The sequence below is a fragment of the Salvelinus namaycush genome, chromosome 21 (genome assembly GCF_016432855.1).
Source record: "Salvelinus namaycush isolate Seneca chromosome 21, SaNama_1.0, whole genome shotgun sequence".
Taxonomy (NCBI): Eukaryota; Metazoa; Chordata; class Actinopteri; order Salmoniformes; family Salmonidae; genus Salvelinus; species Salvelinus namaycush.
In genome coordinates this window covers 43,157,087-43,182,377 of record NC_052327.1, presented here as the reverse complement: position 1 = coordinate 43,182,377, position 25,291 = coordinate 43,157,087, and the positions used below count along the sequence as shown (strand labels likewise).

Genomic DNA, 25,291 nt, shown 5'->3' with positions numbered 1-25,291 from the left:
CCGTCTGCTCCTCCCCCTCTTCTCCGAGCAGAGGAGGCAGGCCCATTACTCTGGCGACTTCAGACACAGCATGTAGACATGCTGCTCCAGAGGCAGTACTGTTCTTCCTTCAGACAAGCATGCATCAAAACTTTGTTCATTTGCACAATGTCTCTCGTTCAAATCGCCTTGCAAATGTCCAAATTCAACAAAAAAAAGACATTCAGTAGCTACTACCTACACATGTATAACTTTATGAGCTGGATTGCCTGTCTTTGCAATACACTTATTTTAGTTTGCGCTCGTTAGCATATTTAGCTAGCAGCCTGTGGAAATTGGCTATTACTTGTGCTTATTTTGTTAGCATTCAGGTAAGAGATGCCCAATAGGCTTTATCTTGCGTTTTTGGAGCCCCCTTGTGTACTAAGCCAGTAATACCGTAAATCCTGTCATGTGAGAAAGACAATATGAAAATCAGGATACCGCCCAACCCTAATAAAGGCTCCATACTTACCAATTTTATTGCAACATACTCATTGGTGTAGAGATTTTTACCTGGATAACAAAAAAAAGGTTATTAGAAGGTTGGGTAAACAACTTATTTCAAACAGATGAGATGGCACATCCAGTGCAGCCAAGGAATATTTTAGGAGTCTTAAGGAACCATTTAAACTCCCATAGGTCTCGAAGACACATGCTTCACAAATAACAATGATGACTGAACAAAACATCTGGAAAGTCAGAGGCGTACAACATTCGAATTGGACAGTTGAGATGAGGACAATAACCAGGGGCCACTAATGCACCATTAGGCATCTGCATATGCCTATTGTGCAATACCATGTATTGCAGTTTGTGAACCCTATCACGTGTAGCCTAACACTGGGTGCATGTCCTGCATAAAACTATCAACTTCAAATGAATGAACAAAACCAAAGTCATTTTTTCCTCGAATGATCCGTCTCTGATGGTAATAGAGTGAGCGAGGCATACATTCTCTCCTAAGTCAGGGGAAGGCAACAAGACTCAGCCGCGGGCCGAATTTTGGCGGAGAGGATGGTCGGGAGGTAGGAAAATAATTCTAACAATTTGCACACTGCAAATTGGACCACAACTAAGCCCAAAAATAGATTGTATATCAAAATCATAATTGTATACCTTGATTACATTGAGACACGATCACATACAGTGCCTTAAGTACTCATACCCCCTGACTTATTCCACATTGTTGTTACAGCCTGAATTCAAAATGGATTAAATATTTTTTTTACATCACAATGAAAGTGAAAACATGTATTTAGAAAAGTTTGCACATTTACTGAAATCGAAATGCAGAAATCTAATTTATATAAGTATTCACACCGAGGCAATAATTGTAGAATCACCTTTTGCCGCAATTACAGCTGTAAGTCTTTCTGAGTTAGTCTAAGAGCTTTGGACACCTGGACTGTGACATTTCCCTATTATTATTTTCAAAATGATTCAAGCTATGTCAAATTGGTTGTTGATCATTGCTAGACAACTATTTTCAGATCTTGCCACAGATTTTCAAGTAGCTTTAAGTCAAAACTAACTCGGTCAATCAGGAAAAGCAGACAACCAGGTTTTCCTTTAGGATTTTGCCTGTGCTTAGCTCCTTTCCATTTATTTTTATCCTGAAAAACTCCCCAGTCCTTAATGATCACAAGCATACCCATAACATGATGCAGCCACCACTATGATTGAAAATATGGAGTGTGGTATTCAGTAATGTGTTGTATTTGCCCCAAACATAATACTTTGCATTCAGAACTTAAAGTTAATTTCTTTGCCCCATTTTTTGCAGTTTTACTTCAATACCTTACTGCAAACAGGATGCATGTTTTAGAATATTGTTATTCTGTACAGGCTTCCTTTCAAATCTGTCAATTAGGTTAGTATTGTGGAGTAACTACAATGTTGTTAACCATCCTCAGCTCTCCCATCACAGCCATTAATCTCTGTTTAAAAGTCACCACAGGCTTCATGAGAAAATCCAGAGCAGTTTCCCTCCTCTCTTGCAACTGAGTTGGGAAGGACACCTGTATCTTTGTAGTGACTGGGTGTATTGACGCACCATCCAAAGTGTAATTAATAACTTCACCATGCTCAAAGGGATATTCAATGTCTGCTTCCCTGGTCTTTATGGTTGAAATGTACTGCTCGACTGAGGGACCTTACAATTATCTGTATGTGTAGGGTACAGAGATGAGTCATTCAAAAACCACGTTCAACACTATTATAGCATACAGGGTCCATGCAACTTATGTGAATTGTTATGCAAATGTTTAATCTTGAACTTATTTAGGCTTGCCATAATAAAGAGGTTGAAAACTTATTGACAAGACATTTCAGCTTTTCTTTGTTAATTAATAATAAAAACAATTCCACTAACATTATGGGGTATTGTGTGTAGGCCAGTGACAAAAAAATCTAAATTTAATACATTTTAAATTCAGGCTGTAACACAACTAATGTAGAAAAAGTCAAGGGGTGCATACTTTAAGGCACTGTATGTCTCTTTTATTCATGGGAATACTTGGTGAACAGATTTCCTGAATGAAACTCATTTTTAGATAAATTAATAGGAGGGATTATTTTTTGGGGGTCAAAAGACAAGTCACCAGGAATTTAACTCTATTTTACTTGGGGCCACAAAAAAAATCCCCTGGGCTGCCTTTTGCCGACCCCTGCTGTAAGTGATATTGCAATACAAAAGGTGTCATCTGAGAGAAGTGCGGCATAAATCCCCTTGCAGGCATGTGAAATTCAGCACGTTTGCTGGGCAAGCTGAGAATGAAAGTGCTGACGCCAACAGTGTGACACTAGGTAGGAAAGTGAGAACAACAAGGCTTGTGTTTGGATGCAATGATCCTGCGCAGAGCAGTGAAATTATATTTGTATAAGTGTGGGTTAATACGTAGGACAGTGGGAGAACATTGATAATTGTAGGATTCAAGTACTTTACTTAGAATACTACATAAAGTGAAATTTTGCATTTTGAAATGGACCACTAATATTTTGAGATTCCTGACTAAAAATGTCAAAGGTTTAGTGTACACATCATGGAGGCTTATTTTATGGTTAGCACTGGCTCAATGAAGACACCTTGTGACATGTTCTATTCATAACAAATACAATCCTCTGCTTGAACATTGAGATTGTTGGAATTTCAACATTGAACAATTTGTTGTGAGGTCCCTTGATTAACAAAGTAGAGTTAGGACGATAAACCAAAAATGTATCGACACAGACCATACACTTATTGCAGGAAATTAGCTGATATTGTTCATTATGATAAGTAGCCTACACTAGTGAAATGCAAAGTTTGAAATGAGTTTGCTAATATGGGTGATTGTTAATGGGACAATTGATGGCTACAACCATCAAACTAGTATTAGTAGTTTAAAGGTTCATAAAATAAAGACAACTGGTGCACATTAATGTTAAACTTATCATTCTATTTATCATAATAACATAAATTAAGGAAATGTATCACAATAAGAATTTGTCCATATCGCCCAGTTCTATAATGAAGTAAAATTTGATTCAATCTAGTCAAAAGACAACACGGGACTGAATAACAACTCCCTCCTAAGTCATTAAGTATTTACATAAAATGTTAAGATGTCTTGCACCCTGCAGGCTTTTTTAATGTCAGTAGAGTTAAGGCCTTTATTAAATCCCTCAAAAGTGAGTCGATGAGCCTATGGAACCCAGCCACACTCATGCTGAGTGACAATGCCATAGGCAAACAATAGGCCTCAGAACTTCAGCAGTGCATGCATGGAGCATACCAGAGAAAAGCCATTCTCTCGCCCACCCCCTCCCGGACTATTTTCCATGTGGGCGGCAGCAGAGCAGAGGGAAGGAGAATCTTAGTCTCTCAAACAGTTTCAGGACAGAGCCATTTCAGTACAAACAGTAAAGCCTGAGCTTTCTGGCTATAGCTCAGTCATTTCATATGGCTTAATGCTCCTCACTGTCCTACCTGGAGAAGATAGTCATTAGACAACCCAGATATCTTAGATAGACATTCAGCTCTCCAAGTTATTATCCACAATGAAAATGAAATACATATTTGCTGCCAATGTAATCTGGGTATCAACTCAGGTGTCTACAGCCATGGCAGATTAGCTGGGGCCTGAACTCATTATGATGCGGTCATTGCATCCAACTTGAATCAAGTCGAGATATGATAAGATTAACAGTGTGTTTAACAAAGTGTACACAGTTAAGCCCCATGTACAATTTGATAGTGAGGGTGAAAAGAGGGAACTAGGAATATATCAGTGAACAAGGTTTTACATTTCCAAGAGGAGTAGAACATAGTCAAGGCCCAATATTTTCAGCTTTAAACAAATGTTCATACATCCAGTATATAATGTATCGTCATTTCCAAACACCCCAAATGTATTATTTAAAGGGTTAGGCTGTTCTTACCCAACTTCAGCTCTCCAAAGTTACCACAGCCGATCTTCTTGCCCACACGGAAGTTGGGCCCCACCATGAGCACTCCAGAGGAGCCTGATCCCGAGGGGCGCGAGTGCCCGCTGCGCCCCTGACCTGCCTTGCTGCTGCGTGCAGGTCTCTCACCCTCTTTCTCCCGTGGGTGCTCCATGGCTCAAGGTGCCACCCAGAGGACTGGAATGGGAGGGTGTGCTCCCTGCCAGGGGCTGCTCTGCAGTTGGGCAAAGGGGCCGGGGCAACGGGCTCTGCCTCCGCCCGCCCCTGTCACTGTGACATTTGGGTGGGAAGCAAGAGCTTTCACAGGTATCCTGGAAAGGAGGAGAAAGGAAATGTCAGAAATAGTCTAATTTAATTGTCCTGCTGAGATGAACCATGCAGTGACTAGGTATTGATAACCCATGACAACCCCACAGCAGGATAAAATAAATCCACAAAAAAACATTCTGACCACTTCAACTATATTGTTTACCAGAGTATATCTATCGGGGAGTCTTTAATTTATACTTTCAGAATACTTTTTCCCAGAGCCCCATGGTAATCCACAGTTTGACAAGCTTGCTGGACAGTTCAGATGTGTGCCATCCTGAACTATTCACAAGTTTTTCACATAGGCCTATGTAAAGTAGCCTAACACTTAGCCCCATCCTAGGGCTACATGTTTGCAATATTATTATCCTGTTGTTTTCTGCACACACAAAAATGTAATACTTTATTTAGCAAATTTCAAGAGGTGGCTTCATAAATATTTCATGACTCCCACAGTATCAATTGTCTTCACAACATGTTTGACAGCCATCTCGATAAGAATGATATAAACTCTCAAGACAAAATATTACCAAATTCAAAATCAGTCTCATAAATCTCAGATTACATGCAGAGGCTACTTTATAACCCCCCCCCCCCCCAGGAGATTGCTGGTAGTGGCTATTAGGGAAACCTCCTCCAAGCCAGTATTTGCTTAATTGATTCCACCTCATAAGTACAGAGGCAGTGCAGATTGGCGATAATTTGCCATGGCCATGAAGAGGAATGAGAGAGATGTGGCAGCATTAGTAGCCAGTCACCTTAACCTCCTGACCAATCAGAATCCATGCGTCAAGATTGTTTTGATCACGCGGACTGTGATATGTTCCGGGTAGCCTCAGAATAACATTGACGAATACACGGATATAGTGACGGAGTTCATCAGGAAGTGTATAGGAGATGTTGTACCCATGGTGACTTAAAACCTATTCAAACCAAACGAGAAACAGCGGATAGATGGCAGCATTCGCAAAAAACTGAAAGCGCGAACCACTGCATTTAACCATGGCAAGGTGACTGGGAATATGGCCGAATACAAACAGTGAAGTTATTCCCTCTGTAAGGCAATCACAGGCAAAACGTCAGTCGCAATTCAATAGCTCAGACACAAGACGTATGTGGCAGGGTCTACAGACAATCCCGGACTACAAAGGGGACACCGACCTCTTGCTTCCGGACAAGCTAAACACTAATTTCACCCGCATTGAGGATAACACAGTGCCACCGCTGTGGGCTCTCCTTCTCCGTGGCCGACGTGAGTAAGACATGAACCTGTCTGGGAACGGGGTTCCGCTCGCCAACAGCCAATGAAATTGCAGGGCACCAAATTCAATCAACAGAAATCTCATAATTCAAATTTCTCAAACATACAAGTATTAGACACCATTTTAAAGATAAACTTCTCGTTAATCCAACCATAGTGTCCGATTTTAAAAAGGCTTTTCGGCAAAAGCTGAACATATCATTATGTTAGGTCAGCAACTAGTCACAGAAAGCATACAGCCATATTCCAACCAAAGAGAGAAGTCACAAAAAGCAGAAAGAGATAAAATTAAATCACTAACCTTTGATATTCTTCATCAGATGACACTCCCGGGAAGACATGTTACACAATACATGTATGTTTTGTTCGATCAAGTTCATATTTATATCCAAAAACCTCAGTTTACATTTGGCTTTGCCTCCAAAACATCCCGTGAGTTTGCACAGAGCCACATCAATTTACAGAAATACTCATAATAAACATTGATAAAAGATACAAGTATTATGCACAGATTTAAAGATATACTTCTCCTTAATGCAACCGCTTTGTCAGATTTCAAAAAAGCTTTACGGAAAAAGCAAACCATGCAATAATCTGAGTAAGGCGCTCAGAGACCAAAACAAGCCATACTGGTACCCGCCATGTTGTGTAGTCAAAAGAAGTCAGAAATAGCATTATAAATATTCACTTACCTTTGATGATCATCAGAATGCACTCCCGGGAAATCGCAGTTCCACAATAAATGTTTGTTTTGTTCGATAACGTCCATAATTTATGTCCAAATACCTCCTTGTTCGCGCGTTTAGCCCAGTAATCCAAATGCTCAATGCGCGATCGCTTAGTTCAGACAAAAAGTCAAAAAAGTAATATTACAGTTCGTAGAAACATTATTTATTTATTTTTTTAAATCTTTATTTTAACAGGGAAAACAGACTGAGACCTGGATCTCTTTTACGGCTGTGCCCTGTGTAAACATGTTGACATGTACAGTTTTAGACATACAGACAAGAACATTTCATAACATACACAATTCAACAGAAACAATCACAGACAACATCATATTGATCCTCCATAAACATTTTAAAATGGGCAAGGGACACCAGAGTGTCTAACTTAAGTTGGATCTGCAGTTTGTTCCATAAATAAGGTGCAAAGGAACTGAAGGCAGTCCTACCCAACTCTGTGGAGACCGCAGGAGTCTCTAATGTAATCCACATCTGTGATCTGGTTTTAAAATTAGTACATCTTGTGGAAATTAATGATGATATATATGGAGGTAGTTTTAAAAGAAGTGCTTTATAAATAAACAAGAGAGCATGTTGCTCTCGCCTCACAGATAGAGAGACCCAACCCACATGTTGATATAGGATACAGTGATGAGTTCTGTAACTATCACCCGTGATAAACCTGAGTGCACAATGGTAAATAGCATCCAGTGGTTTTAATGTGTTTGCCGATGCATGCATATAGATAATATCACCATAATCTAAAACGGACATAAAAGTAGCCTGCACAATTTTTTTCCTATTTACAGAGGACAGACAAGCCCTGTTTCTGTAAAGGAATCCTATCTTGAATTTGAGCTTTTTTCCCAATTCAGTAACATGTTTTTTAAAAGAAAGCCTATCATCTAACCATACCCCTAAGTATTTATATGCAGAGACCTTATTGATTTGAGTACCATCCAAGCTAGTGATTACAAACGTGTTTCTAACTGAGAGTTTAGACCTAGAAAAAAACATGACATTTGTTTTCTTAGCGTTTAAAACAAGTTTAAGCTGTAAAAGAGACCCCTGTAGTATCCTAAAATCAGACTCCAACTGCATTAAAGCTTGGTCCGCTGTTGGAGCAATAGAGTACATCACTGTGTCATCTGCATATAAATGGAATTTACAATATCTGACATCATCACCAATGTTGTTTATATAAAGTGAGAACAATAGTGGGCCAATTATTGAACCCTGAGGGACCCCTTTAAGTAACTGTAAGGGGTCAGACTTGACCCCATCGACCATGACGGCTTGAGTTCTATCTTTAAGATAGTCATAAAACCATCGGCAGGCATCAGTGCCCAGTCCTATTGATGACAGCTTACTCAAAAGGATAGCATGGTCTACAGTGTCAAAAGCTTTTGACAAATCTACAAACAACGCAGCACAGTGCTTTCTATCGTCTAAGGCATTTGCAATATCATTTACAACAAGCATAGTGGCCGATGTGGTACTGTGTTTAGATCTAAAACCAGATTGATTGGTACTAAGAATACTGTTAGCAGAAAGAAAAGATTGTAACTGTTTGTTGACTATAGATTCTAGAATCTTTACCAGACAAGGGAGCCTAGAGATGTGTCGATAGTTATCCAAATCACTACCGTCACCTCCCTTATGTAATGGCAGAACAAAAGCTGCTTTCCACACCTTAGGGATATTTCCTGTGCTTAATGTTAGATTAAAAATGTGTGTTACTGAACCAGCAAAAATAGGTGCAGCACACTTAAGTAAGTACGGGTCTAAATTGTCAGCGCCTAAGGATTTCTTAGTATCAATGGCACACAGGGCAATTAGAACCTCTGCTTCAGTTATTTTCTGGAAACTAAAAACAGGGTTACCATTTTTCAGAGTAACGGTTGAAAAGCAAGACGAAAAATCAACTAACTGGCCAGTACCACAAAGTCCACTTTTCCTTTCAAATAAAAAACCAGCAGAGATGAAATGCTTATTAAAAGCATCACAAATATCATTTTTTTTCAGTTAAAATACAGAAGTCTGAGGTAATTTGCTTAGGAAGAGAAACAGCAGAATTCCCCCGTTTCAGTGAATTAACGGTTTTCCAGAATTTTGCAGGATCTCCTGCAGAATCTGTCATAGCATTAAGGAAATAATTTGATTTTGCCTTTTTGACAGCTGCAGTACATTTATTTCTCAATTGCCTAAAAAAAAGCCAATCAGCTGGAGTACCTGTTTTCCTCGCCAAGGCCCAGGCCCGATTCTTTTGCAGGAAAAGACCTGACAATTCAGGAGAGAACCAAGAACTGGTTCGGTTTCTTACTCTGTGATTCTTAAGCGGGGCATGTTTATCAGACATAGAGGTAACAATAGAAGAGAAAAAAGCAAGGGCTAAAACCGGGTCCAGAAAGCAGCAAGTGGATAAAAGCTCAGAGTGATATAAGTCAAGGATAAAAGCTTGCTGTGAGAAATGTTTATAATTTCTCTTAGAGATTATACAGGGATCAGAGTGTTTCAGCCTGGTATCTCTAATACAAGCAATAGGGCAGTGGTCACTGATATCATTTGCAAAAACCCCACTGGCTGTGTATTTATGGGGGGTATTTGTTAGAATAATGTCTAGTAGAGTGGATTTTACTGGGTTCTTAAAGTTGGGACGGGTTGGTTTAGTTATCAGCTGAGTTAGATTTAGCTCAGTACAAATGCCTTTTAATTTATCGGATACTGGTGAGAGCCAATCCAGGTTAAAATCTCCCAAAATCAGTAATTCAGAGTTTGCATAATTAGACAGTATATCAGATAATTTGCATAGAGTACAAGGAGGAGCTGAGGGGGGGCGATATACCCCTGCTAGAGTTAAATGAGCATTATTACCAAGTACCACGTTTAAAACTAGACATTCATATTGCTTTGAGACAGAGGTTGATATGGACACAGAAACATTTAAGCAGCATTTAACATAAATCGCAATACCACCACCTCTACCAACTCTATCAGTTCTATAAATATTGTATCCAATCAACTGAACATCTGAATCTGGCACAGAATCACACAGCCACGATTCAGATACAATCAGAACGTCAACATTTGATTGTGAGACCAAAATTTCAATAAAGTCCAACTTTTGGATCAGGCTTCTAGCATTCAAATGAATTATTCCAATACCATTGCTACGGGAATTCATATCAGATGGAGTATCCAAGGTAGCACCTGAAGCTGCACTGGATGAGCAATAAACCATTTGAGCTATTGACAGAGCTCAATTTTATGGGGACAAGATTACTACTAACAATACCTCTCTGCATGTGAGTAGTATTCGCAATACGGTGATTGGACAATAATCTAGGAATTGCAGAAAGGTTGTTAACTGTAGTTTGTTCCATATTTGCAATTGAGGAACTAATTAATGAAACTGGGAGAGGAGCATTGAACATAGTCTGATAGGGGAGCGTACAATCCCAGAAGTCAACCCCCGAGAATACACAACGTCAAACAAAGTATACAATCAATCTTTAGGATGTTTTTAATCATACATCTTCAATAATGTTCCAACCAGAGAATTCCTTTGTCTTCAGAAATGCAATAGAACTCCAGCTAACTCTCACGTGAACGCGCATGGTCAGCTCATGGCACTCTGGGAGAGACCTTACTCAATCCCCTCTCATTCGCCCCCACTTCACAGTAGAAGCATCAAACAAGGTTCTAAAGACTGTTTACATCTAGTGGAAGCCTCAGGAAGTGCAATATGACCCCATAGACACTGTATATTTGATAGGCAGGTTTTTTCAGGTTTTCGCCTGCCATGTGAGTTCTGTTATACTCAGACATCATTCAAACAGTTTTAGAAACGTCAGAGTGTTTTCTATCCAAATCTACTAATAATATCTATATATTAGCAACTGGGACAGAGTAGCAGGCAGTTTACGCTGGGCACGCTTTTCATCCAAACGTGAAAATGCTTCCCCCTATCCCAAACAGGTTAAAGCGTGTCAACCCTCGCAAGGCTGCCGGCCCAGACGACATCCCTAGCTGCGTCCTCAGAGCGTGCACAGACTAGCTGGCTGGAGTGTTTACGGACATATTCAATCACTCCCTATCCCAGTCTGCTGTCCCCACTTGCTTCAAGATGTCCACCATTGCTAATAATGACTATTGCCCCGTAACACTCACTTCGGTCATCATGAAGTGCTTTGAGAGGCTAGTCAAGGATCATATCAGCTCTACCTTACACCCTAGACCCACTTCAATTTGCTTGCCGCCCCAATAGATCCACAGACGATGTAATCGCCATCACACTGCCCTATCCCATCTGGACAAGAGGAATACCTATGTAAGAATGCTGTTCATTGACTAGAGCTTAGCATTCAACACCCTAGTACCCTCCAAGCTCATCATTAAGCTTGAGGCCCTGGGTCTGAACCCCGCTGTATGCAACTGGGTCCTGGACTTCCTGATGGGTCTTCCCCAGGTGGTGAAGGTAGGAAACAACACCTCCACTTCGCTGATCCACAACACAGGGGCCCCACAAGGGTGCGTGCTCAGCCCCCTCCTGTACTCCCTATTCACCCATGACTGCGTGGCCACGCACGCCTTAAACTCATTGATCAAGTTTGCAGACGACGCAACAGTAGTAGGCCTGACTACTAACAATGACAGCCTACCGGGAGGAGGTGAGAGCTCTCAAGAGTGTGGTGTCAGGAAAATAACCTCTCACTCAACAAAACAAAAGGAGCTGACCGTGGACTTCAGGAAACAGCAGAGGGAGCACGCCCCTATCCACATCGACGGGACCGCAGTGAAGAGGGTGGAAAGCTTCAAGTTCCTAGGCGTACACATCATTGACGATCTGAAATAGTCCACCCACACAGACAGTGTGGTGAAAAAGGAGTAAAACCTTAACTTTTACAGAAGCACAATTGAGAGCATCCTGTCAGGCTGTATCACCGCCTGGTATGACAACTGCACCGCCCGCAACCGCAGGGCTCTCCAGAGGGTGGTGCGGTCTGCCCAACACATCACCGGGGGAAAACTACCTGCCCTCCAGGACACCTACAGCACCCAATGTCACAAGGACAAAAAAACATCAAGCACAACCACCCTCAAGCCACGGCCTGTTTACCCCGCTATCATCCAGAAGGCGAGGCCAGTACAGGTGCATCAAAGCTGGGACCGAGAGACTGAAAAACAGCTTCTATCTCAAGGCCATCAGACTGTTAAATAGCCATCACTAGCCGGCTTCCACCCGGTTACGCAACCCTGCACCTTAGAGGCTGCTGCCCTATATACAGACTTAGAATCACTGGCCACTTTAATAAGGGAACACTAGTCACTTTAATGTTTACATACTGCTTTACTCATCTCATATGTATATACTGTATTCTATTCTACTGTACTTTAGTCAATACAAATCCGACTTTGCTCAATCCAATATTTATATATTTCTTAATTAATGTGTATTGTTTTTAGAACCTACTGCACTGTTGGAGCTAGGAATACAAGCGTGTCGCTACACCCGCAATAACATCTGCTCAATATGTTTATGTGACAAATAAAATTTGATTTGAAGAGTTTAAAATGTTTAAGCTGAAAATCTCACATTTGTTTCGAATCATTTTGTGTTTCCTGTTCCTATTCATTTTCCATGTAAGTCTTGTTTCTCAAGAGATAAGTGCAGTTTAAAACTGCACTTTGGCTCATAATGAATAGGATTTCTTTAATGCTGTAAACATTAGCCTTAGCATTCAACTGTAGATCGTGCACCTTGACAACAAGCTACAACTACAAACCAGGAACTGTGTTCTAAATATATGCACTAGTGACCTTGTCAAAGTGACACAGAACCTGTGTTTTTTTTGTCTGTGGAGGCAAACTTATGGGACTTTGACACTAATGTGAGGGATATTACTCCCATGAATATAGTCACAAACATTAATCAAATGTGACCTTTTAGAAAATATACCATATTTGTAACTAATAGGCATATGTAGGCTACCTATATACTGTACTACCTACACAGTGAGAGTTTAGGCTATTAACTACAACCATTATAGTGGATAGGCCTACATACTAGGTGAATCAATTATTTCCCATACATTAACAAATTAGACTACATCACACATTTTGGGGAATTGACCTGGCCTCACTAATCATGATGGTATATGATATATTTGCCACTACTAGACCGAAATGAAACATAGGACAGGTCTCACCAACCTGCAGAAAACATTAAGCATTTGGTTAATAATTAATTAAAGAAAATCAATGTCTTCAGATCCCCCTTCATTTCCTACAATTGTCTGCTCCATCGCCCTCTGACAATGGCAGGAGAGGGCCTTGGTGCTAGGGATATGTCAATGTACTCCACAATATGGTTTTGTTATTCAGCTGAGTGACATGGGATCTCACAAATTAGGCCAGCTTCCTATGAGAGATTTCCTGCGCTTGGATCAAAGAGTTTCTATTCGCAGAGGAGAAGTGATAGAGGGGAAAAAAGCAGTCACTGTGAGATGGCTATCAAAAGACAAAGATAGTTCTGTGCTTCCTGCACCCTAGATGCAAGACCCTCAAAACTTTGACTGTTTCACTAGGGCCATAGTTTGTTACAAGGCTGGTTTGGAGACCCTTTTCTCAAGCTAAACCGATCTGCGTGCTCGGACTGCATCTGACAGTGACTGCCCAGCAAAGCATTTTCCCTCCATTGTCCATGAAGAGTATTGATGGAAACGAGTTAGTCTGGCACATCGATCAAATCAGTGCAAATAACCCTTGACGTGCAGCATCCAATCAGACCTGGGGTCACAGAGAATGCACGTAATATCAGACACAAAGGCACTCGGCAGAGGGGCTTCATGAATAATTGAAACCTGTAAAACTTTGAGATGGGGTTCACCAGTCAAGTGAGGGGAGGCAGATATAAACCGTTACAAACACGAGATGAACAAGACACTATTATATCTCCTCTCCTTCCAGTTTACTACACTTCAGACCATTCAGGCCATTTACACTACAAGAAATGCCGGTAATGTGGAGAACTTTAGCAAAAAGGCAGTGCCATGAACACAGTCCAATACTGGAGAAAATTATCAGGGGGAAAAAAGAATTTAGACCTACAATATGTTTGACAGGCCTATTTCTTTAAGGATTGTTTTCAGAGTGGTCATGTTCCATGTGCACTAATTCAAGACATTGTAGGATTTCATTGCAATTTCAGGTTCACTGATGCCTTACTAGTTCTTTGGAGTGACAAGGCTGTGGATGGAGAGGTTTTTACACTTCAATCCAGTTACTGCCCAATGAAAATAGGTTGTTTTTTCTTAAGGCAGGACAAATCAAAAAAGTACAGGAACAGGTCTTTTACATGCCATTGTGACAATAAAGGCTGGTGTTTCAATAGAGAATGTTTGTGTGTGTCTCACGCCTGCAGTGACTCAGTCACACCACCCTCACATATTCCCACTTCAGAACTAGTGGAACGCTCCCTCCTCCCTTCACCTCTCTTCATTTTTGAAGCGGTTCTGCATAGCTCCTGTTAATCGAAGTCCAGCTCTGTGCACCTCACCCACTTCAAGGCTAAGCCTACTATAGAGCCCCACAGTGTAGGTGTTATAATACGCATAAAACCTAGAGGTCAAACAGGGAAATGGTTCCAGTCATTTTCCCAACATTTATTTTTCCCATATGGGATTTTACAAACACTTAAAGGGAGGTGTTTCATGTAGGCTTACCCTGGCGTGACATTTTGATAACCATGTTTATCCCTCTTGGACATGCAAGACTACAAATCCCTGCACGTCAACTCTAGCCGACACCTTTGCAAACAGGTATTGTCAATTGTCCATTTAAAAGAGACTTAGCTAAATGTAGTAATTAATAAATTACTAAAATAAAAAGTCACCAGATCATCATGGTATTTGTAGTTCTTTATGATAGCCACATTAGCAGCTAATTAGCATTTCATTTTTTGCAGGTAAATACAGGCAAATATATTGATAAGTCACCTTGTCCTAGAGAGATTTACACAGTTATCAAAACGTTACGACAGGGTACGCCTACACAAAACACAGCCCTTATTTTAAGTGTTTCCAAAATCCCCTATGGGAAACATGAATGGTGGAAAAACGATTGGAACCATTTCCCTGTTTGACCGCTAGGTTTTATGGGTATTATGAATCATAATGTGGTACACTATAATGTGTGGAATGACACAGTAGCCACTACACTGCTTAGAACACTGGTAGTTGTTTGATGTGTGTGTTTCAAATGTATTCTCACTCTGCTTGAATAGCTACCAACTTTATTTTTATAAAGACCTGTGTATTCTTTCCATTCGCGGTATTTAATCAAATGAAACAATGTCACACCGCCATGGAGTGAAGTTCTTATGTTGCCAAACATGTTACACAATGGACAGCTCAAACTATGACAAATTAATTAAAAAAAATACAAAACAGGTTGTTCATACCTTTCTAACAGATGGAAATGTCCTGTTCAATTTGAGCCTTCACAGGGCTCCTTTCAGACAGTATCTGATGGTATAGTGCAAGGTTTGGTGTCATTTTAAACCTTACTGTATGCTCTGGAATATAGGTTAGGCCTAAAGAGCATTATGGCTTACAAAGAGTGTTTCCAAAAAAATTCAGCTATGATAAACCCCTGCTACACAGTGATGTAACATGGACAGTCCTGTGTTACCATGGAGTCAAGAACATGCAGTGAAGAAAAACAAAAAAATGAACACCTGCTCGCCAAGTTTATCACCCTAGAAACACAGGCAGAAAGGTTGGGAGGTCCAAGAGTAAATTTAAATAAAGCAGTAGTAATTTTGTCTGGATATAACAACCTGGCCACAGGCCTAGACTAATAGGAAAAAAAACAGCCAATGTTAAATTATCTCTTCAAAGCTACAGAAAGATGCAGGACTGCCACCGATGGTCTCTGACTAGCCGATCAGAATCGAACCTCCGGCAGGATAGTTAACTAGCGTGCCATGTACTTAAGGTAGATCCGATGGTACATTGAAAGCATGGTACATTTATTTTCAACCAACCTTTAGCCTACTTGCAGATACTTTCTACATTCTCGATGTGGAAGGCAACTGGTGTCTTATAAAATGTCTGTTTCTGATACTCAAGAGAATATTCCGCAAAAAAATGTTAATCCACACCTGTGCCTTCCAAGTCAAGAATCAGCAAGTAAAGATTGTTAAAAAAAATAAAAGTTCCATGCTTTGAATGGACCATTGGATCAATCTCCAGTGCAAGCTAGCTAACTATGCTGCTGGAGGTTTGATCTGATCGGGTAGGGCTGACTAGATTGTCTTCATATTTTAGACTCATTGGAACATACTGCCCAAGCTTTAGTTTAGTTTTTGGATTGGCACGCTGAAGGGTGTTAAACTATTGATGACAGCCGTCCACAATTCTACATGTTGAATTGGTTAAGACTGCTGGCAGGTGGTCCCTGTAACACACATTTACATTACATTTACATTTAAGTCATTTAGCAGACGCTCTTATCCAGAGCGACTTACAAATTTACCTTTTTATATTTTAACTAGGCAAGTCAGTTAAGAACAAATTCTTATTTTTCAATGACGGCCTAGGAACAGTGGGTTAACTGCCTGTTCAGGGGCAGAACGACAGATTTGTACCTTGTCAGCTTGGGGATTTTAACTTGCAACCTTTCGGTTACTAGTCCAACGCTCTAACCACTAGGCTACACACCGCAGGTACTGCAGGCAATGGGACTGACTTTTCGGCTCATTTCATATTATTTATTTAGCCAGGATAGCCCACTCAGTAACAATTCAGCCACTGTTTTGCAAGGAGTCCTGGGTTCCATAGATCGTCAACTTGTTATAGCCTGATACTTTCCTGTTAACATTGTCTTAAATTCCAACCCAAACAGGACCAACACCTCTACGAACCAGCAGAGTAGATTAAACTATAATAATTTTTCAAAACCAAATTCTTACTTAAAGTTATTTCACGAGATAGCCTCTATTATAAGCGTCCCATCTTGAAGGAGGATGTGGCTAGGCCACCTGGACAAGACATTGAAAAGTTATTGTACATTTTATGACGAGCCTCAACTACTTGGACCCCTAACTTCTGGACAGGATCAAGGACCATAACGTCAATATAATCTAGATAGCATAGCCAGTTACCTAACGTAGGTTGCATACTACTTCAGGAATGGTTGGATTAGTTAGCTGGAAAGACGAATATTGTTTAGCTAAAATGCTCAACTCAGACACCTGGCTAGTTTGGTTCTGACAAGGTTTTGAGTAACGAGACAGATACTGGACCTAACTAGCTAACTTACTGTAGCTAGCTTACATTAGCTAACGTTACTTATGATAAACTAGCACTCTCCGTTTTACTTATTAGAACATAAAACGAATCACTAATCTTAGCTAACTTATTAGCCCATAAACGATATAGTTTGCTAGTTAATTAACTAATGACGGAAACTCGCACTTGACTGGCAACAAACACCAACCACTCCCAATTCCATGCACTGTCGGCACCACACAAACAAAAAACAGACAACCAAGATGCATTCCCTGTGTGGTCAAAATGTTGTCTAGGTAGTTCGTTAGCTAGCTGGCTAAAGGTAGCTAATTGTCCAGACACTGTCTTTAGTTCAGGCCATTAAGTTGTTAGTTAGCTAGCTAGCTGTTAAACCTAGCCTAGCCGGCGTCGTTCAGAAATGCAGCGGTTAGCTAACGTTAATGGACTAGCTTTAGCTATTAGTCAATGTTAGCTTGCGAGGTTTGTGGAAATATAAACTTACTTTCAATGTGATCCTGGGTGCATTTAGTCATTTATTTTCCGTTTGTGTAGTGACAATTACGCCAGAAACAAGGTCGAGATGTCAATTTGGCTAAGGTTATGTCAAGCTACGCCTCCCAGAGCCCGGTTCAGTTCGCCTCCACTGATATGAAAGTGTTCCGGAAGTGTTGATCCAAACCAGAAAGGAAGGAAGAGGCGAAGCGAGAGATTTTACTCCGCCCGAAATCTGTCTACGAAAATAAAACCAAGTGCGGAATTTTTGTATGGCGGTTTGGTACAATTGTATGAATGCGAACAGATAATTTGTGGTTTCGACATGGTGGGATCTTTTTGCGTTGTCAAATTAATCATGCGAGAAATGGCGGTAGAAACGCCTTTATGCGCAATTATTGATAGCCTATAATAACAATCATATCGAAGTAAATTTGGGAGTCACGCGATGACATGTTGTGTGGTCCTCCCACTACGACAAGGGAGACCATGCAGTTTGTTAGGCTACAGAGTAAGCACATTTGGATGAACTTTACAGGGTGGTGAAAGTGCACGGTATGAGCTTGATGCTCCTTTCCAATAAATGCCGAGGGTTTTATTCTGGTGACATGATGATCGATGCTTGACAAATACAAAACATTTCTGCTCTTATCCATAATAATCTCATCATGTACCAGGGCTCTCCGACCCTGTTCCTGGAGAGCTACCCTCGTGTAAAGTGTGGCTTCAAACACAGTTGTAAACAGGGGTGAAGTAGATTTCATTTCTTCTCGGTATGTGACCTCCCACGCACTTGCACCCCAAAAAATTATGTGCCCTGGACTTTCTGCCACTTTCTGCCGGGAGACAAAAAATGGCCACCCCCGCCTATCCCTACTAAACTAGAATAGGGTCAATTTTTTTGTCAGCTAATAGTTGACAGAACAGAATATAATAGTTGCCCAATTCATTGGCAAATTAAACACTTTTTTTGCACATCTGCTTAGTAGGCTATATAATCATGTCAATAACACATCCTAATATTTTCGAACTGATTACACTGATAAAATCACCAATGTCTTTTAAAATAGTTTTACATTTCTTTGTGCATTGATTGCTTGCAATCAAGAGAAAATATACTATGAAAAAGTCTCAAAAGAAAGGTGGATAATGAAAAAATTCAGGCAAGAATTGACAGGGAGAAATATGCATTGTTCCACGAGGCAGAACAATTTAAGCTTCAACTGCTGGCTACTCGTCCATTGTTTAACCTAACAACATACGTGTTTCCCTATAAACTGCCTGTGATTCAACATTTTCACTTTTCAGAAAGTAAAAAGCTCAATTAATAGGGATAGCAAAGTACATTGTTCATGAGTCACGGATTTTGTGGAAATTTTAAAGCTGGTTTCTAGAATAATGCATCACGAAGTTAAGCGTTATAACAATGCTTATCGGGATACTTTTTATTTATTTCAAAATATAAAGCTAAAAATAGGTATCATTTTTGCCATTTACTTTAACAAAAGGTATGGCATACCTTCACTCAATTTGAGCCCTGGTTTTAACCAAACACACCAAGCCCTTCCCAGGCATAGAGGTATTTAAGGAGTGCATAAAGACAGTTTTGGTCGATTTTGTTATACCGACAAATCTATGGATAGCATAATTGGGTCTGTCAAAGAGGTAGGCCTACCTTTTATTTTCTTTAATAGGAAGAAATAGGCTCCAATATAGCCCTCTTGTTGTGAGTGAAGTCAAATAAAAATGAAGACAACTGTTTAAATCAATTAAATTCAGCACCATTTGCTGTCCACCTCTCTTTGATTATGCCTCAGCCGCTCCAAAGCTATTGTCTGCCCGCTTGCCTTTTTATACTGAACAAAAATCTAAACACAACATCCAACAATTTCCAAGCTTTTACTGAGTTACAGTTCATATAAGGAAATCAGTGAATTGAAATAACTTCATTATTGCCTTAATCTATGGATTTCACATGACTGGGAATACAGATATGCATCTGTTGGTCACAGATACCATAAAAAAAGGTAGAGGCGTGGATCTGATGTGACTACCATTTGCCTCATGCAGTGCAACACATCTCCTTCGCATAGAGTTGATCAGGCTGTTGATTGTGGCCTGTGGAATGTTGTCCCACTCCTCTTCAATAGCTGTGTGAAGTTGCTGGATATTGGCGGAAACTGGAAAACGCTGTCATACATGTCCATCCAGAGTAGAGGTTGACCGATTAATCGGAATGGCCGATTACTTAGGGCCGATTTCAAGTTTTCATAACAATCGGAAATCGGTATTTCTGGACACCGATTTGGCCGTTTTTTTTTTTTTTTTACACCTTTATTTAACTAGGCAAGTCAGTTAAGAACACATTCTTATTTTCAATGACGGCCTAGGAACGGTGGGTTAACTGCCTTGTTCAGGGGCAGAACGACAGATTTTTACCTTGTCAGCTCGGGGATTCAATCTTGCAACCTTACGGTTAACTAGTCCAATGCTCTAACCACCTGCTTCTCATTGCACTCCACGAGGAGCCTGCCTGTTACGCGAATGCAGTAGGAAGCCAAGGTAAGTTGCTAGCTAGCATTAAACGTATCTTTTAAAAAACAATCAATCAATCACTAGTTAACTACACATGGTTGATGATATTACTAGTTTATCTAGCGTGTCCTGCGTTGCATATAATCGATGCGGTGCGCATTCGCGAAAAAGGTACCTAACCATAAACATCAATGCCTTCCTTAAAATCAATACACAAGTATATATTTTTAAACCTGCATATTTAGTTAATATTGCCTGCTAACATGAATTTCTTTGTGTCACTTCTCTTGCAACAGAGTCAGGGTATATGCAGCAGTTTGGGCCGCCTGGCTTGTTGCGAACTGTGTGAAGACTATTTCTTCCTAACAAAGACAGCCATCTTCGCCAAACGGGGGATGATTTAACAAAAGCGCATTTGCGAAAAAAGCACAATCGTTGCACGACTGTACCTAACCATAAACATCAATGCCTTTCTTAAAATCAATACACAGAAGTATATATTTTTAAACCTGCATATTTAGCTAAAAGAAATCCAGGTCAGCAGGCAATATTAACCAGGTGAAATTGTGTCACTTCTCTTGCGTTCATTGCACGCAGAGTCAGGGTATATGCAACAGTTTGGGCCACCTGGCTTGTTGCGAACTAATTTGCCAGAATTTTATGTAATTATGACATAACATTGAAGGTTGTGCAATGTAACAGGAATATTTAGACTTATGGATGCCACCCGTTAGATGAAATACGGAACGGTTCCGTATTTCACTGAAAGAATAAATGTTTTGTTTTCGAGATGATAGTTTCCGGATTCGACCATATTAATGACCTAAGGCTCGTATTTATGTTATAATTAAGTCTATGATTTGATAGAGCAGTCTGACTGAGCGATGGTAGGCACCAGCAGGCTCGTAAGCATTCATTCAAACAGCACTTTCGTGCGTTTTGCCAGCAGCTCTGCTGTTTATGACTTCAAGCCTATCAACTCCCGAGATTAGGCTGGTGTAACCGATGTGAAATGGCTAGCTAGTTAGCGGGGTGTGCGCTAATAGCGTTTCAAACGTCACTCGCTCTGAGACTTGGAGTAGTTGTTCCCCTTGTCTGCATGGGTAACGCTGCTTCGAGGGTGGCTGTTGTCGATGTGTTCCTCGTTCGAGCCCAGGTAGGAGCGAGGAGAGGGACGGAAGCTATAGTGTTACACTGGCAATACTAAAGTGCCTATAAGAACATCCAATAGTCAAAGGTATATGAAATACAAATCGTATAGAGAGAAATAGTCCTATAATTCCTATAATAACTACAACCTAAAACTTCTTTCCTGGGAATATTGAAGACTCATGTTAAAAGGAACCACCAGCTTTCATATGTTCTCATGTTCTGAGCAAGGAACTTAAACGTTAGCTTTCTTACATGGCACATATTGCACTTTTACTTTCTTCTCCAACACTTTGTTTTTACATTATTTAAACCAAATTGAACATGTTTCATTATTTATTTGAGGCTAAATTGATTTTATTGATGTATTATATTAAGTTAAAATAAGTGTTCATTCAGTATTGTTGTAATTGTCATTATTACAAATATATATATTTTTTTAAATCGGACGATATTTTCAGCTTCCAGGAATTGTGTACAGATCCTTGCGACATGGGGTGTGCATTATCATGCTGAAACATGAGGTGATGGCGGCGGATGAATGGCACAACAATGGGCCTCAGGATCTCGTCATGGTATCTCTGTGCATTAAAAATGCCATCAATAAAAAGCAATTGTGTTCGTTGTCCGTAGCTTATGCCTGCCTGCCTGCCCATACCATAACCCCACCGCCACCACGGGACACCCTGCTCACAACGTTTACATCAGCAAACCGCTCGCACAACCAACGCCATACACGTGGTCTGCGGTTGTGAGGCTGGTTGGTCGTACTGCCAAATTCTCTAAAATGACATTGGAGGCGGCTTATGGTAAAGAAATTAACATTAAATTCTCTGGCAACAGCTCTGGTGGAAATTCCTGCAGTCAGCATGCCAATTGCACACTCTCTCAAAACTTGACACATCTGTGGAATTGTGTCGTGAAACAAAACTGCACATTTTAGAGTGGCCTTTATTGTCCCCAGCACAAAAGTGCACCTGTGTAATGGTCATGCTGTTTAATCAGCATCTTGATATACCACACCTGTTGGGTGGATGGACTATCTTGGAAAAGGAGAAATGCTCACTAACAGAGATGTAAACAAATTTGTGACAACATTTTTGAGAAATAAGCTTTTTGTGCATATGGAACATTTCTGGGATCTTTTATTTCAGCTAATGAAACATGAGACCAACACTTTACATGATGCGTTTATATTTTTGTTCAGTGTACGGTAGTTGACTTTCTCCCATACTCTCTCTCTCCATTCATAAGCAAATTATTGAAAAAGTGTCTGTCTCATGACATTGTAATACATTTGGTCTCCAGTCTATGGGTGTTACGGATACAAGTGTTCTGTGTGTATCCTGTGTGTATTTCTTTTCTCTCCTTCTCCCCTACTCACAGGTGACAATAATCATTCCCCAATCAGTCATCAATCAGTCGCTAATCGGAAGACACCTGCTCCTTTTCCCTTACCCAATCACAGTCCCTTTCCCTTGGTTTAAAACCCCTGTCAGTTGTTTTCTCCCCAGCTCAATCTCTTTGTAACATGCCTTCTGTCTGTAGATCGCTTGTGTGTTTTGCAGCTACATGTCACTTTGTCCCCACCTGTGAGTATTGTTTTGGTTATGGTGTTTGTTTGATGGTGGGAAAAGGGGGTAACCAGACAAGTCGCCCTTGGGCTACACTACCCGTAGTTAAACATTGTTAAAAACACTAGTTAGAACTGGGCGGACCACCCCCTGTATTTTTGGTTAGTTAGTTAGTTAGCTGTTTGTGAAGTAGGCTAGTCTAGCTTAGGGGTGTTTTTGAATTATTATTCTTTCATTCCTTGGGTCCCGCTCAGCCCCTTTTCCTGCTCCCCCCCATTTACCGTGTGTTTATAAATAAACATTTAGTGTTTGACGGTAATTAAGTTGTCTGTGTTATTTGTTCTCACTGTTACGTTTTCACTACTATAATTTGCATGAGTTGTGTTACGGGTCCCATTACCATCCCCCCTAGACTGTCGGGCCAAAGGGATTCGTAACAATGGGCTACAGAAAAACACCACAGGCTACTTATCTTTCTACCGTACGCTCCATCATTTATGTTAATTGAATTTGATGGAACGTTGGTGGAGCACCACAGTGCTGCGTCTCTCCAACAGCACCCATTGACGAGCTAAATATGAGAGGGGTGGTTAGTGGAAAAAAAATTATATTGTAAAGATTATATATTTCATGAGAGATGTTGATGAAACCCACAGCCTGGATGCTGTCCATTGAAGGACAGGTGGTCATGAGGTCACATACCAACTTTGTGAATGGGATGGCTACGCTCTTCGCAAGCTACTATAACTTCAATCTACAGTAGGTGGAGGAGGCCTCATATGCACACTTGAGTTTGTTCAAAGGCTCAAGCCAACTCATTTATGTTTGGTTTACACAGCCAAATCAGATCAGCACTTCTGCCAATTATTGGGCAAAAGATAAGAATTGGACTGCCTGTGTAAATGCCTTATACAGTGCATTCCGAAAGTATTTAGACCCCTTGACTTTTTCCACATTTTGTTACGTTACAGCCTTATTCTAAAATTGATTAAATAGTTTTCCCCCCTCATCAATCAACACACAATACCCAATAATGACAAAGCAAAAACAGGTTTATTGGACCCTTCCCCAGATCTGTTCCTCGACACAATCCTGTCTCGGAGCTCTAAGTACAATTTCTTCGACTTCATGGCTTGGTTTTTGCTCTGACATGCACTGTCAACTGTGGGACCTTATATAGACTGGTGTGTGCCTTTCCAAATCATGACCAATCAATTGAATTTACTACAGGTGTACCTATCAAGTTGTAGAAACATCTCAAGGATGATCAATGGAAACAGGATGCACCGGAGCTCAATTTCAAGTCTCATAGCAAAGGGTCTGAGTACTTATGTAAATATGGTATTTCTGTTTTTTTATTTGTAATAAATGTCTAAACCTGTTTTCACTTCATCAATATAGGGTATTGTGTGTAGATTGATGAGGAACATTTTTAATCCATGAGGAACATTTAATCCATTTTAAAATAAGACTAACGTAACAAAATGTTCAAAAAGGGAAGGGTCTGAATACTTTCTGAATGCACTGTATATAGCTGTAGGCAGCATACTGGGCCTCCTATTCACTAACTTGCAGATAGTGGGGTTTAGTACTGTGATTCAGAAGTGTTCAGGATTTGTGCAGCAGTGTACCCTGCATGGATGGTGTTGATATATGGTTTTAGGCATTTCATTGGTTTTAGGAGTTGTGGTTGTAGCTCCACCTTGCTCTCTGATAGGCCAGACAGACAATAATTCCAGATATTAATTACACCTACCCAGGCCTCTTACACCAACTCGACCTCTACTTAGAGGCAGTTTCTGACGGGGCCTCTGATGAATGCACACACCTATTGCTTACATCTATTCAATTGTTCTCCCTCTTTTTCTGTTTTATTGTTTTAGAGGCTTCATGGGCATCAGTCCACACATGGGCTCCAAGGTGGCTTCTGGGAAGGTGATGAGCAGAAAGTCTGGAAAAGTTGTGGAGAAAAAACGTGGCACTATTAATCTATGTGTTAACCCTTTTGAAAAAGACGATAGACTGTGAACCGATGGAACAGTTCAAGGAGCTGTCAGGAACAGTTCCGGCACCAATTTTTTTTTACCACTACCGTTCCTATTCCTCGATTTGATGATAGACCAAGTTGTAACATTTCACCCCATCCCTTATAGGTTGGCTAGGCGGTTGTTGAAGAACGACTTTATTGGTATGTTTCTACACTGGTTATTAGGTATGTAACCCCGGTTCAAATGTTTAAGATACAAGTTCATTGGTCTGCGGGACCCCAAACCAGTCCAAATGTAGCATTCGTCGGTCAGAAAATCAATTCAAACAATACGAATCGCCAGTTCACTTTTTTTCCCCTCTTCTTCAAATGGAACTGTGTTGACAGTCATTTTGCATGCCGAACAACCCCAGGCAATATCAGTAGCCTAGTCAAACTGCGCACTATGGTAAAATATGGTAAAAAAATTAATAAAAATGTACAAGATTTTTGTATTAATCCTG

At 40.4% G+C, this 25,291-nt stretch overlaps 1 protein-coding gene across 2 annotated transcripts in view; it reads right to left on the bottom strand.

The window, feature by feature from the left end:
- LOC120066388 (casein kinase I-like) overlaps positions 1–17,702 on the bottom strand; it is a 76,012-nt gene extending 58,310 nt beyond the window's left edge. For both annotated transcript variants that reach the window (XM_039017724.1, XM_039017725.1), the window contains exons 1-3: positions 17,554–17,702; positions 4,441–4,775; positions 494–534 (exon numbers count right to left, since the gene is read on the bottom strand). In XM_039017724.1, coding sequence (XP_038873652.1) covers positions 494–534; positions 4,441–4,618 — 219 coding nt within the window. In that variant the 5' untranslated portion in view covers positions 4,619–4,775; positions 17,554–17,702. The remainder of the gene's footprint in view (positions 1–493; positions 535–4,440; positions 4,776–17,553) is intronic.
- Positions 17,703–25,291: the final 7,589 nt, after the last annotated feature.